The sequence below is a fragment of the Strix uralensis genome, chromosome 6 (assembly GCF_047716275.1).
Source record: "Strix uralensis isolate ZFMK-TIS-50842 chromosome 6, bStrUra1, whole genome shotgun sequence".
NCBI lineage: Eukaryota > Metazoa > Chordata > Aves > Strigiformes > Strigidae > Strix > Strix uralensis.
In genome coordinates, this window is record NC_133977.1 from 37,300,325 (window position 1) to 37,317,603 (window position 17,279).

General features: G+C 39.0%; 1 protein-coding gene across 1 annotated transcript in view; it reads right to left on the reverse strand.

The window, feature by feature from the left end:
- The window catches only part of NCKAP5 (NCK associated protein 5), a 379,508-nt gene that overhangs the window by 142,773 nt on the left and 219,456 nt on the right, over positions 1-17,279 (reverse strand). The window contains exon 5 of the mRNA XM_074873715.1: positions 7,116-7,206. Within this exon, the coding sequence (XP_074729816.1) occupies positions 7,116-7,206 (91 nt within the window). The remainder of the gene's footprint in view (positions 1-7,115; positions 7,207-17,279) is intronic.

Here is a 17,279-nt window from a genome sequence, read left to right on the forward strand (position 1 = left end):
ATGAGATATTAGGAAGAAATTCTTCACTGTGAGGGCAGTGAGACACTGGCACAGGTTGCCCAGAAGGGTTCAAGGCCAGGTTGGACGGGGCTTTGAGCAACCTGGGCTAGTGGAAGGTGTCCCTGCCCATGGCAGGGGGGTTGGAACTGGATGATCTTTAAGGTCCCTTCCAACCCAAGCCATCCTATGATACATAATTGTACCATCAAATCAGTCAATCTTCAGCTCTTGTTACTGTAGATATATAGAGGATTCTGAGAAGGAAAGAACAGCTTGTTTTCTGAGAAACAGGCACACAAATGACACATTTCAGTTATGAGACTTTGCTTGTTAAACATAACTCCATTGCTTTGTTACTGTATTACAAAGAATCAGAAAGAGAAAGCTATTTGCACATATGTTCCTTGCAACAAAACTGTAATTTTGAACAGTGTCTGAGGAACACCATCACTCCCCTTTGGGGACAAGAATCCAACCGCAATTTGGTTAAATATGGGAATAGACATTTATCAGAATCTTTGCATAGTGTTGGAAATCTACCAGAAGAAAAGCCATAAGGAATTAGTTGTTACCGAGCTAGCCCTGGATTTCTCTGTATGGAAAAGCAGTCGAACAGCAAATGCTTGTGTCCTTGACAGCCAGGATTACCAGTGGAGCTCCCAAGAGTGTGGGTAGCTCCTCTTCTGTCCTTCTCTGGGAGACACAAAACTGCTAAGTTTTGATTAGCAATATTTTTCCTTAGTAGTTTAGGAGGCTTGGTTGATGCAGTCTTCTGTGAGCACTTCCAGTCCAGAGATGTAAGTTTAATTTTAAGGATATATTTCCTCTTTCTGCCATAGAAGTTAGCATTAAAAATCCCATGTGGATTTCAGCTAGGGAATTCAACTAGTGCCTTTTTTTTAATTCATAGCCATGTCCCATCTATAAAATGTTACATATCAATGGCCTGAACATTAAGCTTGTGTAATTTTGTGTTAAGATAAAATTACATTGCCAATAGATACAGTTTTTCCTCTCATGAAAGAGCTGTTGACACCAACGGCTGTGCAAATTAGAAGTGACAGTCACAACAACTGTTCCATATTTGAGTCTCAGAAAGCATGCAGACAAAAAAATGGGTTGATCTGGGCAACAATGCCACCTGAAATGTGCCTGTATCACTTATGTAGTCACACCTCTCTGACACCTGCTTCGAAAGAACTGGCAAAACGCTCCAGACTTCACGATTGAGAGCTAGAAGTCTTGTAAGACTGGCATTACTCTATCTTTGTATTGAAGCTATCAGTATTGACTCTACAGATAAATCTTCTTTCTTAGTTTTGGATATGACAGGCACATGACATGCATATTTATATTCAGCAAGAGGGCAGGAAATGGAACTTAACTTTCTTATGTTCAAAACCACTCCTCCCATGAAGCTGCAGGGTGAGTTAATGATTACACTGGCGGTGATGCCCTGCAAACGGGACACACGTTCCCCATGGAGCTCTATGCCATTCTTCTCACGGTGCACTCTAAAGCCTGAGAAATTTCTTCTGAAGTCATTACTTCTCAAAATCTCATCACCAGAGCCACAGTCACAGCTCTTACCCAGCAAGAAGAGCACATCGAAATGCTTAGGCTGCAATTGCTCAAACTGTCTGCCACCACTTTGATGTCAGTGTAGTCACATGGGTGCTGAAATGAGCAGTGGAGCAAAAATGAGACGGGACACACACCACTTCCAGAAAGAAGTGGAAGGAATAAAGCTGCTCTTCTCCACTGCACCCAGGGCCAAAGAAACCTGAAAACATGCCCTACTACTAAGGCTACCTGTAATCCCCATTGAGCCTTTGAGCCAGACTCCTCTTGGTGTGGACTCAACAGCACTGGCCTCAGCACAGGGACCGTTCTTGACAAACCTACTACCCTGTTACTCCTGTCTTTCCCCTCTCGCATTTGTATAGTCAATCTCTGAAGACCTGCACTGTCCAGCATGAGGAAAATCCCTTCTGCTAAAAAGTAGTCTAGACTACGTCAGCTGGTGAACAAGCACGGTCAGAGACACTCTGCACTAGCACAGAAGTTGAGGGATGACTGGGCCTGTGACATTAGACGGGGTGGGCTTTGGGCTGTCTACAACCCAGGATTTCAGCTCCTGCTGATCAAAAGAACGTGCCTGGTCCCCACAGCAGTATTTGTTTGTAGTGCAAATCTCAAAGAAGCACAGTGGGGCTCTGAAAAGGTTACAACCCCTGCAGTCATGAGTTTTTATTTCCCTAAGTTTTTCCTGCAAATTCATGTATCAAAATCCTCAAATTACCAACAGCAAAACCTCACTTCCATATTTTTTAATACAGGACAGGATAGCCCTTCTTGAAGACCATTCAAGCTCCGCTTTGAAACTGATACCTTTTCTATTAAAAGTATGCGTATGTTAAACTTCTTAGGGGAAGTAAGCTTTTTTTCCAAGTTTACAAGGAAATATGAAAAGCTTTTTTTGTTTTTCTAATCCCTTCATTATCTGGCTCAGTACTTATAACAGTTCCTGTTACCACAGAAGCAGCGGTCTGTATATATGATGTCATCTTAAATATACTTGAGATTAAACAATATGTTGTTATCCTCTTTTTACAGACACAGGTTAAAGATGGACAGATAAAGTGAATTTGTCCAAGAAAACAGAGAAATTTTTAGCAAATGAAAAAATCAAAATCTAGTCTCTCAAACACGGTGCTTTTAACAGCAGATCATCCTTCCTCTCCGATGCGACTGCACCATGTCTGTCATGAGCTTTAGTGCACATACGGACAATTCCAGAATTATAACAAATTGTGAACTTACAACAAACTCTCTTCTTCATCTATTTCGATCACTGTACACTGACATAAAGTCAAAAGGAGTTAAAAAACCCCTTCAAAGTCTTTGAGTAATCTGTAGTCAGGTAAGACTTTACCTAGATATCCAGTATTGTGATTTAACGGGAAAGAGACTAGGTTTTGGTAACAAAATCACAAGGATAAACAGTAAGGGAAGTCTGTGGTTGTTTTAATGTCTTGGGTTCAAGTACTGCATACGATTATTTCTGGGGATCACTCTCCCTCTTAGATAAAGTTCTTGTGTCTTGAATGAGAATAATATTAATATATGAGGTATTGGTTTGGCCTTTCATGGTCTTACTTTTAGGTGGACAATGCCTCTTGGAAACATCATAAAGCTCTTACATACTAGAGCCTTTTAGCCAAGTGAACTTTTAAGCAAGAAATATGATGGTTCACAACAATTCAAATCACACGTATTCTTGTCTACATTTACATGAGCATTCATGATAAATCTTCCCTCAGTTATGTAAAATGATAACAGAGGAGAATTTTATTTACAATCCTGCTTCTAAATTCATTTACCCTAAAGAAATCACATCATCCATCTGTAAGTTCAGAAAATGAAATTCCCATAGGGAAGCTAGCTCTATGGCAAGGGTTAGAATATTTTGCTTCAAGTAAGAATCCTGGCAAGACCTAACACAATATTGCAATAATACTGCATGCTCTGGGCTTCATCTTATTATTCTTCTTCTAACATGATCACTATGCAACATATAATGTTCATTAGCTAGAATATTTATTCTGGAGTCAGGCATATTGATATTATAATAAGAACTCAATTTCATACATCCCAGAACAATAATTAGATTTGTGAAAAACAAATATGTAGACAATGGTCAATAGATCAAAAGCATTTATTGCACAGAGATATCTTTTATGACTATTCAGATATTAATTTGAACAGGCTTCACACACTAAAACTAACTTACCATGGTGTCAGAGAATATGAGACATAGGTTGGTAAGTCACACTGCAGACTGTCTAGGTCATGTTCTCATTTATTATGAAATACGTGGTTGTGAAACTGCAGTAGAATATGATACTCTATTGCACTGAGTACTGATCATGCTGTTCTGATCATATCATAGTAATCACTGAGAAGAGGTATGATTCAGAGTATGTTCTATAAATTAACTGATGGCTTTCAAAACAATGTTAGTATCTATACATTCAATAATTTTTTGTATGTATATGCAGATATTTATACATATCACTTGGAATTCAGATCACAAAAATCTTTTTTTCACATGTTAGCTCACATCTATATTTCATTTACAAATACAGGATGATAATATGGTTATCATGTTGCCAAAAACCTGAATACATCAGTGTTTTTAAGAGACATTACTAGGTTGTACAGTCAAGTTCTATTCCCATTTGTGAATTACCCTTATAAATATATCAAAAAAACTGTCTGAATTCATTTGGAAAGATACAAATGAAATGCTGCTATTGCAATATTGATGCCTCTTGCAAAACCCGGACACAGTATTTGCAATAAAATTCATTGTATATTTGGATGATATATTTGTCCATAATTTCCACACAGTTGGTTTCAGTAACGTATTAATGATTCATATAATGCTTTATTAACATGCTTTTCAATGTTAAAATACTTTGTAAACGTTTCAGATCACAGATTCTTTGCCAACTATTTGTTTTGAAGAGCCTTTCAGGTATTAGCGTTTATTATTACATGTGGTTGTTGCCTAAAACACACTGCATAGTTTTTACTGTGACTGAATAACAAACACAAATCAAGTGAACCCATCTCTGACCTACATAGCTGGTAGCCATAGGAGGGCAGAAATGCGCTGTTTTGCATGTGAATAGAGCCATTCCTTGAAGTTCCCAAAAACAATTTGTTCAGAAGTTTGTCATAAAAGTGAACAAAAGGGATGTGAGGATGAATGAGTCAGAGTAATTCATAAAAAATACAACGTTCATGGAAATGGTGCATATTTTTGACCTGTTTCACCAATCACAGATTGGTATATGATGCAGTAGCCTAGTTATTCCTTCAGGAAAGGAAAAACCGTTGCTTCTGAGTCATGAATTAGGAAAAGACATTCATAAGCAAAGAAAATTGCATACCAGCAACATGGAAGAAATGATAATTGCTAAAAACCAAGTTGACTTTGATATCATGAGTGAAAATGTTCCTAAGAACAAGAAGAGAACAGGGAAAGAAGGAAGCTGTTACGCAATGTGGAGTACAAGATTTAAAATAATCTTGGAGTAACAGGTATATGGGTGCTTTACCATCCTGGGATGGAGCTAGGCTCAAGTTTGGGGAATCCGCCCTGACTACATCCTAGCAGATTCAAACAAAACCCTATGTCCAGAAAGAACGGAAAAAAAGGGGTTAGACAACAGTTTGCTAGGTGTTTGCTAGGGCTGCTTGCTAGAGCTGAAGGAAAACAAAGAATTGTTCTTGTTATCATTAACTGGGCAGAACTGCCTTGTTCTTTTGTTGGTCAGAAAATAAACCCAAGAGATTTTACACAAAACACACCATGGTACCCATTCTCCTGGCTGGCATGAGACAACAAATGTCTATGTCAGTATGGCCCCAAAGGAGAAAAAGCCAAATCCATAACCAAAATCTCTCTTTTTTTAAAAATTAAAAAACAAATAAAAGATGGAGGAAAAACTACACAGAAATATACAAGCACTGAAATTGAAATGACTAGTTTATCTCCCCTCTAGGAAAGCAGCACACAAAATTTCAAGTGTCAAAAGACCCCATAGTTAATTTTTTTCCAGTTTAGTGCCCCAAAGAAAAATAAAGAACACTCAAACCCTCAGTTTAATGGAAAGAAACTGAAATACTTTTTTACTTTTCTTGTTGAGAGTGCAAAAACAAAACCCAAACAAGCTAGAACCCAATTGCGGTACCACCTTACTGTGGTTTCCACGGTCAGACAGCATGCAGAAAATCAGATAATAAAATCTTTCCAGATGTCTGTTATAAACAGACAGACAAGTAATTCACCTGAAGGAGAGACTGACACCAAGCCCACTTCAGAACACCCACTGTATGATGGCAGGAGCGAGCAGGAAGTATGGATTTAAACTCTGAACCAAGAGGGGGGAACTGAGTTTCATTTTTGCATCCCAGAACAGTAGTGAGTAAAATATAGATGCTTTTATCAGCAGTTTCTAAAAGCACAATGTTCTATTATAACTTCAACAAAAAGTTTAATTTGTTCTGAAATTAAATTTTACAGGCTATCATTTTAACAAGAAAAACTGATTATTTTGGAAGGTTAATCTAAAAGTTTCTTTTCCCTTCAATCCAAGCTTAAAACGAAAATTTAATTACAGTGATAAATACTCTTTAATATACATTTTTGTTTAACTATATTGCTGTATTTTTGATCCATCAGTTGTAAGAATGGACTAATATAACTAGAATTTTTGAAAAGTGTTTTATCTGAAGGATCGTTACCTAGTATAGACTCTAGTATATTATTTCAGCATTTTATATCTTTATAAGGAATGTTTATTCTGTATAAAAAGATACAGGATAGGACTGACCTCATTAAGTGATTTTTTAAAAGAATTCATGTTCAGAATATCTGATTAACTGGGATGTATATCATTCCTGTTTCCAGACACTTAAAAAAGGCCTTCCACCACCTCAGGTTCACTGCTTCCAGAATACAGTAGTGCATTAGGAAAATGCAAAACTCTCCCTTCTTATAAAGAGCATAAACAGACCTGGTTCCCTTTGAAAAACCTCTAAAATCTTTGCTCGCCTAAATTCTGTCCTGAGACATGTTCTCTCTACCCCAAATGAGGCTGATAAAACACACCTGCCACAAGCAGCGATGAGAAACTACGGAGCTTGGTATGAAAGCCTCACCCCCAATACGAATATGAGTGGATAAAATTATCCATCACAATCTGAAGGTCAAGTTGTCAAAAGCATCTGTGTTTTCTACAGATGTCGGAATATATTACTTAAAATATTAAGTGCTTTAATAAAGTCTTCAAAACTAGTTTCTCTGTCCCCTGTTAACTGTGAGGAGCAACAACTGCAGATAACACAGTGATAATAAAAATGAAAAACCTTAAACTCTGCTGAGAGAACACCTGGGAAAATGTAGAGGGTACCAACCACCACTGACAAGTATTCATAACTAATAAATAGAGGAAACAATGCCAGACACATTTATCTCAGTAGTGCGATATTTTGTTCTAAAGAACTTTTCTAAGAAGAAAACAGGTAAAAAGTCATTAATATACCTGATATACCTTCATGATATTAACAGTTCCTTCTCCATGCTGGCCTGGGGATCCTTGGCTCTGTAGCAGATTTCTCACTGTCTCCTCCATTCTAGAGAATGAAAATATTTACAAAACTCAATTGTATGGAAAAAAAATTAAGAGTTGCATTCGGTGGTTTTGTTCTTTACAAGAGCTTAATGCCTCCATGGCTACCGTGAAATGAATATTTAAAGACAATCCTGGCCTTATAATGTTCTCATACTCCATGTTATGAATAACACATTAAGGGCACTCTTTTATCTTTTGAATATGCACAGTAATTAGTTGTATTGTTAGAATCCTACTGGAGCTCAGTTACAACAATTAAAAACAAATGTGTGCAAAAGACATCACCTTGTCAACAGTGTAACCAAACACCATGATAAAATTACTGTCATTTAGGAATAAAATCAGATTAAAAAAACCCCAACCTGCTGCATTTCTAGCCAATTGTCAGGTTTGTGCAATTTCGACAGACTGACAAATACATTACTAGTATTTCCTCCCTATGTTATGGGTGCAGCAGTGTGTGCCAGTGCATTTGTTTATAGAGGCACAGCTGCTGAACACATTCACCCTTCTCTGCCCTTTCAGAGGGATGTAAAAACCAAGTGTAGGCTAAAATCTGGTACTACCATCCCATAAAAACGTAATCAGCTTCAGTTCCATCAGTGAAAGAAGGAAGGTTTGCACTTCCATTTTAGAAGGTGTTAACAGACACCAGCAAAAGTTGTCTTTGATCCACAGTCATTCATCAAGCATGTTAAAGCTGATAATGGCACTAACCCTCCTGAACGGAGGCTGAACAGAATAAAGAGTTCTGCTCCTTTGCACAATAGGACCACTGGGAGTAACAGAAGCCACCTACAAAACACTGGTCCCATTCAAGGTGGATCAGAAATTAAATCCCAGGGGCTTAGGAGATGTCACTGAGGCTGACCACAAATAAAGGGACCAGGACTATAGCTGGTTTCAGCTCTATGAGTATGGGCAAGAGGAGGAAAGGGATCAAAAGCCAGAGAACCAGTGATGAACACAACAAAGACGCTGGGTTTCACAACAAAAAACACTGAGTGTCAATTCCAGCCAAAGGTCCTCATGCTTCTCCCCACTCCCCATCTCCTCACCCAAATTCTCACCCCTGTACAGCTGCTTCTTCAGCTGTGTGGATGCAACAGTTTTTCTCACCCTCCCTTTCATGTTTTCTTTCTTTTCCTTCTAAGCTGTCTCAATCCCTTGACACAGTTGGAAAAAGATCCCAGTTGGAACAGGGGTTGGAAAAGGGAAAACTGCTGTAGCACTGGGGTGTGGGTGATACGAAGGCAGGAGAGGAATACCTTAAGCCATGTTGCCAAATACTGTATATTAAAACTGTGACCTTGAAAAAAGAGCCAGTATTCCTTAGCATATCAGACCAGAAACTGCCTGCTGTTGTTTATTTCTACCGTGTTTAGGGAAACATGACTTTTGTGTACCATCTTTGCAAATGCAATTGAGCAGAATTATTATTCACAGCATATCCTTTTTTTTTATTTATTTCTAAGGTAACAACCCAGCGAGACAGCAAATATTAGCTAACTGCTCTGGCCAAAGGCCAGTAACATTATCTTTTATATAAGCCTCATACTCTTTCTGTTCTTTCAGTCTTACCAGAATGAAAGGCATTGGCTAATTTAGCAATAATATGATGTTTTGCTAGGTTTTCGCCTTTCAAGTCAGCCAGCTACTCTACTTTTTGAGAAGCCAACACTGGCTATACATTCTACTCAGATGAACACTGACATTTTACTTATTCGTATGATGCTTTTTGTCATTGATGTGCAGACTTCTACATTGCCAGAATGCCCACAGAATAGTTGGACCATCTGTTGACCAAATGTGAATAAAAACAAGCCAGCTCTAATCTCTAGTGCAGACAGTGGTGCAGTTTTTCAGTTGCAGATTGGAACCATTTCTGCTCATAGGTTGATCTTAATCAGATGCCTTTTACACAGAAGGACAAATAATTTTGGTTCATAATATAAATTCCTGTGCAGTCCTCACCAAAAGATTTAATCTCTTAACATGTTAATAATTTCATTTTTAAATTAATGATGTAATAGGATTCTTAATTATTGTGTTTATATATGCATATACAGTTCCAAATCTTGTCCTCCATAAAGTTCTTGCAAATTAATAAACAAGCAAAAATGAGAGAAAGAATAAATTCAACTATCACTAAAATCAGAGTTTTTCAATTTAGGCCTAATAGTATTAATGAAAATATGGTCTACTTGTTTATTAGTATCATCAGTTAAACCAGCTCAGAAAAATTATGAAGAATTTAAATTCAATAGGTCATTTCATCTTCAGTCAAATTCATATGATCTATTTTGGACAACAGGCCCATCTTGTTGAACAGCCTTATAGGGACTGGCCAGCACACAGTTTCATGTGGCAATTACAAACACCTCCCATCAGGACTCAGATCTCTATGCAACACAATAATCTTTGCAACATGACGAAGAGCTCAGTTAAACACAGTTGAGACTTTTGTTGTTTTGTCATTTGCAGTTATTACAGAAGTTTGTAAGAGTTGACAGCGATAAAGGTGAACTACAGGCATAACAGAGACACTGTCTGTGTGGTCATGTCACTATAAAAGCAGCACTGAGAGGATCTCACAAGCTTTAGGTACCCATGGAGTATCTGAAAAAGGAAAGAAAACTAGTTTCTGACAACAAGAAGATGAAATATCCTTACAGACAAACTTACTGCAAAGCTCTGATGGGTAGTGCTCTTGCAGTTTGTAAGCTGCCACTTCTTCACTAGCACTCCAGTTGTCTGTTTTTAGGAAGGACTGCTTAACCAAACATGGCACAGGATAATAATTGAGACTTGTTCTCATAAATTAGAATCTTTGAACCATGAATTAATGGCACCTTAATTGAAAAGCGATTGTTATATTATGATCTAAAATACTCTCCACAGTGACAGTACATGCCAGAAGGATTTAGTATAAATTCTTTTGAAGAACGCAAGAATAGTAGAGTCTCTATAAATTTAAATTGAAATCCCATGTTTTTCTCCCTGAACAAGGCTTCCAAAGGACATGTAAATTTTGGAAGTGAAACCAAAGAATCAGGAGCTTTATGAAAGGTTATTTCTACACATTAACCTATATTTTTCCCCCTTCTGGTAACCATGAAAGGTTCTCTTCTCTTCATGATTCTAATATCCTAGATGGACCCACTGCAACATGAAGCACTTGCTGACTACATCTAGAATAGCTATCCCCCACGCGTGTATTCTGCCTGCTTGCTGGACTATGCTAAAAAACCTGTTTTGCCAAGGATTCTGTGCATCTTATGTAACTATCAAGCTGTTACAATCCGCAAAAACAGTCTCTAAAGCTCACCATTCCTGAGTCTACATTCTTCAATCACTATTTAAAAACATTTATTTTCCCCTTTCTTTAGCATACTATTTACTGTCTATTCATCTGAAGCATCTCCCTTAGTACCATTACATTTTTTGTTACATCTATTATTTGAATAGAAAATTGAAGTTTTCTTAAAACTGAAGTGTTCCTCTCAATTTTCCTTTTTTTAAAAAGGTATTTTCTTGAGGGGAAAAATAAATTAAACCCATGTTTGATAGAAGCTTCTTAAGTTTCTTGACAAAATGTCAGTTTAGAGTAGGCAAAGAGTCCTCCACCAGTCCTAACTTAAGGATAAATTTCTCAAAGCATAAAACAGAAGAAATGAAGCACTCTGAAACCAGAATCTGTGCATGGCATATAAGAGTTTAAGGAACATAAAATATTAATGCTACTGTGGAAAGTGCTGTCAAGATTTCATCCGGAATATTATCTGCAATTACAATCACCAGTGTTCAGGAGCAGCTCGTTCAGAGAGGATTCACTGAAGAGACAGCTCTGTGGTTTAGAGGAACTGAGAATCTGTGTCATGAGAAGAGACCAAACAACTTATCTTGCTAAACTTAAGAGACCAAGGGCTTACACAGGTATGACTTCCACAAAAGAAACAGTGAGAAGAAGTAAAATGGGAAAGAAAACTACATCAACCTAAGGTCAATGATTGACAAAACAAGATGGGAATATAGGGGTTACAGATACATTTAAACTGAAATGAGGATGTTTTTAATCCTTGAAAAAGTGAGACTGAACCAGCCTGCCAGGTAGAGTAACAGAATGAGAAACCTAAACAGTTTTAAGCCAGAGTTGAGCATTTATGAAATTAATTACACAGCAGGGTCAAGAGTGGAGGACTTGAATTTATGATCCACAGGTCCTTGCCGCTATTCCTTCTGACACAAAATCAGTCATTACTACATTTAAAAGTAATTTGTCCTGTGCTGTTGAGAGAATACCAGGAAACCAATCCAACTCCAACGTACAGTTATTTATTTTGGCTTTGCTTCTGTGTGTGTTTCTGGGCAAGGGGGCCAGAGGAATCTCTGGAAAGGAGGAAACATTGTTGCCTGCCCAGGGAGCAGCACATAGGGCACAGATGCTCAGGCATCCAAGATGGCAGAAAGAAGCTTCCTCTGTATTTTTGCTGCAACTCAAATCTTGCCTGGAAGCCAGGACCTGCCTGCAAGGACCCACTGAACTGTAGGAGACTTGCTTTTAAAGCTTGATGTTATGTTTCTGACAGCTCTGCTGCCTGCATCTCCTGCCTGGCCCCACTGCTGCAACTTGTGGCATGCCCCAGAGCAGAGTTTCAACCAGGTCAGGCGAGACAGAACCCTGCTAGGCAGTTAATTTCCTGTCTTTCCTCTCAATTTTCTCAGGACTGCCACCTTCATAAATGGGCACCTCCTTCGTGCTGTCCCCCAGCAATGCTGGGACATGGTCAGAAAACCTGCCCACTTTGCGCATCTCCCATTTCTGTCATTTCAAGTGGACCAAAGCCATAGGCTATTATGTTAGGGTCCTCCCCAAGCAAGGATTTTAAGACCATACAGGAATTAATCTTCCCTCAAATACACTAATCCAAGGAGGCACAAGAGTCCTCTCAGCCCTGTAACTCTGCAAAACCTTCCCTGTATATTTCCCACTTCCCAAAAAGGTCTTTCAGCCCCCTTTCAGCTAGGTTTATTGATTCCCTTCCTTGAGAGAGGTGTCTCTCACAGTTTGCCACAGCAATTTCACACATGAATAGGATCTTCTCTGACAACCTCTCCACTGCGTAGGACATGCCTTTATGCCCTGTGTCACTGCAGAGGAAACCCATTCTCCTCCCCTGTTCTTTGCAGCATATCCCTTAGAAGGGCTTGATCTCCCCAGACATAAAATCTGTCCTTTACAGAGCAAGTTTTCCTTGAGAAAAATCCTTCCCATGTATCCTGATCCTTGATTCTCCTTCTACCACAGGGAATGAACACTCTCTATAGCCCATGCTCTGCTCAGCCGCATCGCACACAGTCCTTTTTACGATTCTCCCTCCAAGGGACAGGTGGCATGTTCCAGCTCTAGAAGGTGCATGACAGTTTCAACCCCTTCTCCTTTGACCTACTTCTGTCAAGATTTCCACAGGCTGGCAGCTACCTTTTGCTGGGTGCTATCACCTTCCCTTTTCATCACCCTCAAGCTGAGGTGACAGTACTTCATGCATTGGTTATTTCAAATGCACTTCACAAGAATTCCTTCAACTTGATACTGACTTACTGTCTTACAGAGCATTGTCCAAAGGTCTCTATAGAATCTTACTGCAGCAGTTGAGGTATGTATTTCAGCTTTTTCCTTCTTCTCATGATGTACAGCAGGTGCAGGACTCTTTTTAAAGTCTTAGAGAAAAATATCGGTAACAGTTCTTTCTCCATCTTTAGCTTAACTTACTTCTGTGCAATCAAGATTCTCAGGTGGATATTTTCTTCCAGCTCCTATCTTAAGCAGTCTCCAGCTTAAGTCTCTTGACTTCTATTTTCAGTTGTAGCCTCCCTGGAGATGTGGCCTTGCTTTCAGCTCCTTGCGCAGTCTGACCCGTCCCTTCTGCCTGATCACAGACAAAGGAACAGGTTCCCACGAGGTTTCTCAGTTCTTTCAGCTCTTGGTTCACCTGTGAAGCAGCCGGTATTTGCTCCAGCTGGACTTCAGTTGTCTCTTTGGAGACTGCAATGTGGCTTTGGTGGCAGACTTCTGTGCCTCTGTCCAAGCCTTCCAGCTCTCTCTCTAAACTCACAATCCAATCAAACAAAAAGCCTCTCTCTGACTCAGCTCCCAGATAAATTTGTTTGCTTACTCATACGCAGTTTCAAACTTCAGGTTTGGGTTACCTGTATCTCACTCTCCTCACCACTCCATTCAGAGCTCTGCAATGGATCAGGTTAGACTTTCTCCTTATGGTGAGTTCTTCAAACAGTCAAAAGGTTTCAAAGTAAACACCCCACCCCACTCTGAACAAATAAAAAAATTCAGATTTTAGATTAAGCACCAGATTTTTTTAAACAGGGAAAATATCAAAGTGGCTTTACAAGACATAACAGAAACAAAAAAAGCTCATCAAACAGCAGTTCCTGTTCACTGCACCCTTGCAGGAGTGTCTTTCCTTCTGCCTGGTTTCAATTAAATTAGTGGCGCTCTGAACTGCAGACTCTGCTTACTCCCCTCTGACCCCAAGGATTTCCATTAGATCTAGACATGGCTACCTGCTCCCCTCAGCTCTCCCCCTGATCTGCAGGCTCATCTCCAGACTGTGCAGTGACCTGCCAGCCACACTGACAGCCTTGAGACCCTCTCCTCTCCCCTGTGAGCCATGGTGATCCCCAGGACAAAGTGGCCCCTCGTTCCTGGGGCTGTGTCCAAGCCTGCTGTTCTCCACGAACCTACTGGGGTGATGCTGCAGCATGCTGTTGGGCCATTGCTTTAAGTGGGTAGGTAGCCAGGAGACAGACACAAGCTTCTCTGCAGAATTTAGATATTGAAAAAGGATTAAAAAAAGAAAAGAGAGAAGTGAAAGCAGATACATGATAAACTTAAAAGAAAACTGACAGTTGGAAAACGTTGGGGCTTTAAACCCCAAAGGGTTTTCTCCACATTTTCAGTTCTGCTTACGATATGACACTGGTAGATGCCTTATAGCAGTGTGCTGGCCAAAGCCTACAGAATGCCCAGTATTTTATTTGGAAAATAAACTAGGAATATCCTTTATAACAGCAACAGAAGGACAAACATATAATGTATAATTTATGTTTATTCTTTCTGTTCATCAGTACAGGTGCTTATCAAACCAGAAATACCAAGGCAAATTCTCCTCCTGCAGCATCATCATGGCCCTTTCCCCACCACAGCCTCTGAGCAGCCAGTTCAACCCTGTGGCATTTGCTGGTGGCAAATCCAAGCTGTTCAAGCCATGTTATTTTCACATACTCACGCTAAACCCTCCTTCTAATAACATACTCAGAAGTCTTGCCTGAAGGGCAAGGAGTAGCACATAGAATAAAGTATCTTGTGCATGATGAGGGCAACTATCGCAAGGCTGTTCTGGAATGAAACAGATCTCAAGCTCTATTTACATGATCCTTCTTTTGAGTGGATGACCTAACCAGGTTCTCTGTCTGCTAGACCGTACCATCACTTGAAAATTACACAGAGTTGAAAGATGAGCACAACATTTATTTAGTTGAACCACTGATCATTGAACCCACTGGAAATTTTCAAGGTCTCCTTAAAATAATGTGAGTATATGCCTTGAGCCTCAGATAAGTAGGGTAGGATTCTGAAAGACCTCAGCATTGGTATATCATCGCTCCCACACAAGTCTCAATTCTGTTATCACGCAATGGCAGACCTGACATTTCCCTGAAAATGCTCTAACTACCATCTGAGCCAGGAAATGTTGAAAACGTTTCCATTGTCTCTTTCAGCCATGCAGATTTCACTCATCAATTTATACCTACAGTAAAAAGTTTCTGAACTGCAACAGAAACTAGTGGTAATGTTTATTTCTGTGTTGAGAGGTAGACAAATGCCATATGGACTGTATGGGTGTCTTCCATCACCAGCCCCGTATATGATTTTATAAGTTACAGGCATGGAGAATTAAAAAACAGTCCAAGACTAAGCCTCACAGAAAAGCTTCTCATGGGCAGCTGAAAGGATTTTTCAAATGTAAGGACTGTCCCTCCTACAATTCCCCAGTAACATATTTGGGACCTTAGAACAAGAGATATTTTCATTAACTATAAGTGGATAGAACCAGACATGTACAGAAAGATAATTCTTGTGTCAGCTTAAACATATGCTCCTAAATTCAAACTCTATTCATGCTGGAGACACCAGAACTAGTCACAGTCTTTCAGCATAACTAAAAACATCAGAAAAATTACAGACAACTATACAATCAGACTGCAAATATTTCCATATTCAAATAACGTGGGTTTTTTTCACTTTTTTACTTGTTTTCTACATTTTAAACAAATATTTGTTTCTCCATATTTGCAAATATATAGATAGGTGGATAGATGTATCTACCAGCTCCTCCAAATACACATATATAATTTTGCATGTAAACACCCTGATACAGACAAACCACTATTGCTTTTAGTTACTCATGGGAATGTAAAGTCACTCAAAACTCAAAAGCTCTTGTTTAATTGTGTGTCACAGTTTCAAGGAGGTACCAAGGCCACCCTGACATAGCTACATAAATTTCTAAGTGTTCTCCATGAATAGCAAAGATGCTATGTGGAGAGAGGCAGCTTTTGTGGGGTTGAAGTAGGTACAAGAGAAATGCAAGATGAAATTGAGGTCTGTCATCAACGAGCATTTGCAGAACAATGCAAACAAGCTGTTCTTACGCATTTTCATGCTACACAGCCCATCATGAAGCTTCCAGGCTCAGATTGTGAGTGCTGTGGTAGACACCCACCTGTGCTGTCCAGAGTACAGACAACAGCTGGAAGAAAGCTAGAAAGAGAAGAGACTTTTTTTTCTTCTGCAGAAATTATCATGATTTATTTTCAGCCTCTCTGACTGCCCAGTCAAACACTTATATGCAAAACACTTAAAATATATAATGCTTCTGATTAAGTGGCTAGTGAGCATGCATATTATTGCTGTACAGAAAGATATATAATTCTTTTGATTAAGTGACTACTAAGTATGCATACCATTAAAGTTGTTCAGACAGTTTCATTATATTGAACACCATACAACATGCCCTAACACCTTCAGAGGCAAAGACTGTAAAATCTATCAAATTCTTGCATTCTTTTTCCCTTAAAATGTTATTTGTGACTTTAATGCCTTTAAAAAATTAACTACTAGTGGAGCTAATGGGACTCTAAATAAATAAAAATTCAAGAAACCACTCCTGGTTTGGTTCAATAATCTAAATCTTACATCAAAAATCGAATTCACAAGATAGCACCAGCCCCTTCCTGGCACTGTACAGTCAGCTACGAAGGTCCAAAGGCCAAACTCCTGCAAATGTAACTACATAGGACTTGAGTATGACAGGAAAGTTTCCCACTTTGAACTTGGATCCCCTCAAAATGAGTCACCTCAGATAATCACAAAGAACAGCAAGAATCAACAGAACAGCAAGAAACAATGACTGGTTCCCAAGCATGAGATTCGCTTAAAAGTACTTTTAAAGACAACATGGAGTCTTAATAAATATGGTTTCTTTTGACTTTCTGGACTTCAGCCTTTCTAAATTTCAGCTCATAAAGAATAAACATAAGAACAAACATAACAATAACAAAAATGAGATTTTCATTTCAGCTGTGACTATCTGAAAGCCTCTACATGTAAGATCAGCAAAGATGGATGAAATGTGTAGGAATATTCCAAGTGATGTCAGTGCTACAAATAATGATATGGTAATATTTTAATTCCTAAGGGGGATAATGTGCTGCTGTAGGTATAGCTAGGATTTGTCTTTCCTTTTTTCTTCTCAGCAGAGAGCTTGCTTTGGACATTCAAACAGACATTCACAAACAGAGGTTATGAGACAGTTCTTGGCCCATCAGCTATGATCAAGTGTTTTCTCTGTACCCTTCATGAATATGTGATGCCCTGATGCCCTCTCTGTGTGAGTAAGACCTTCTCACATGACAAACCCTCCACATTAGCCTCCAAATTACCAACTTATGAAACGAAAAATATATAAATAAAATGCCTCCACCATGTGTTTT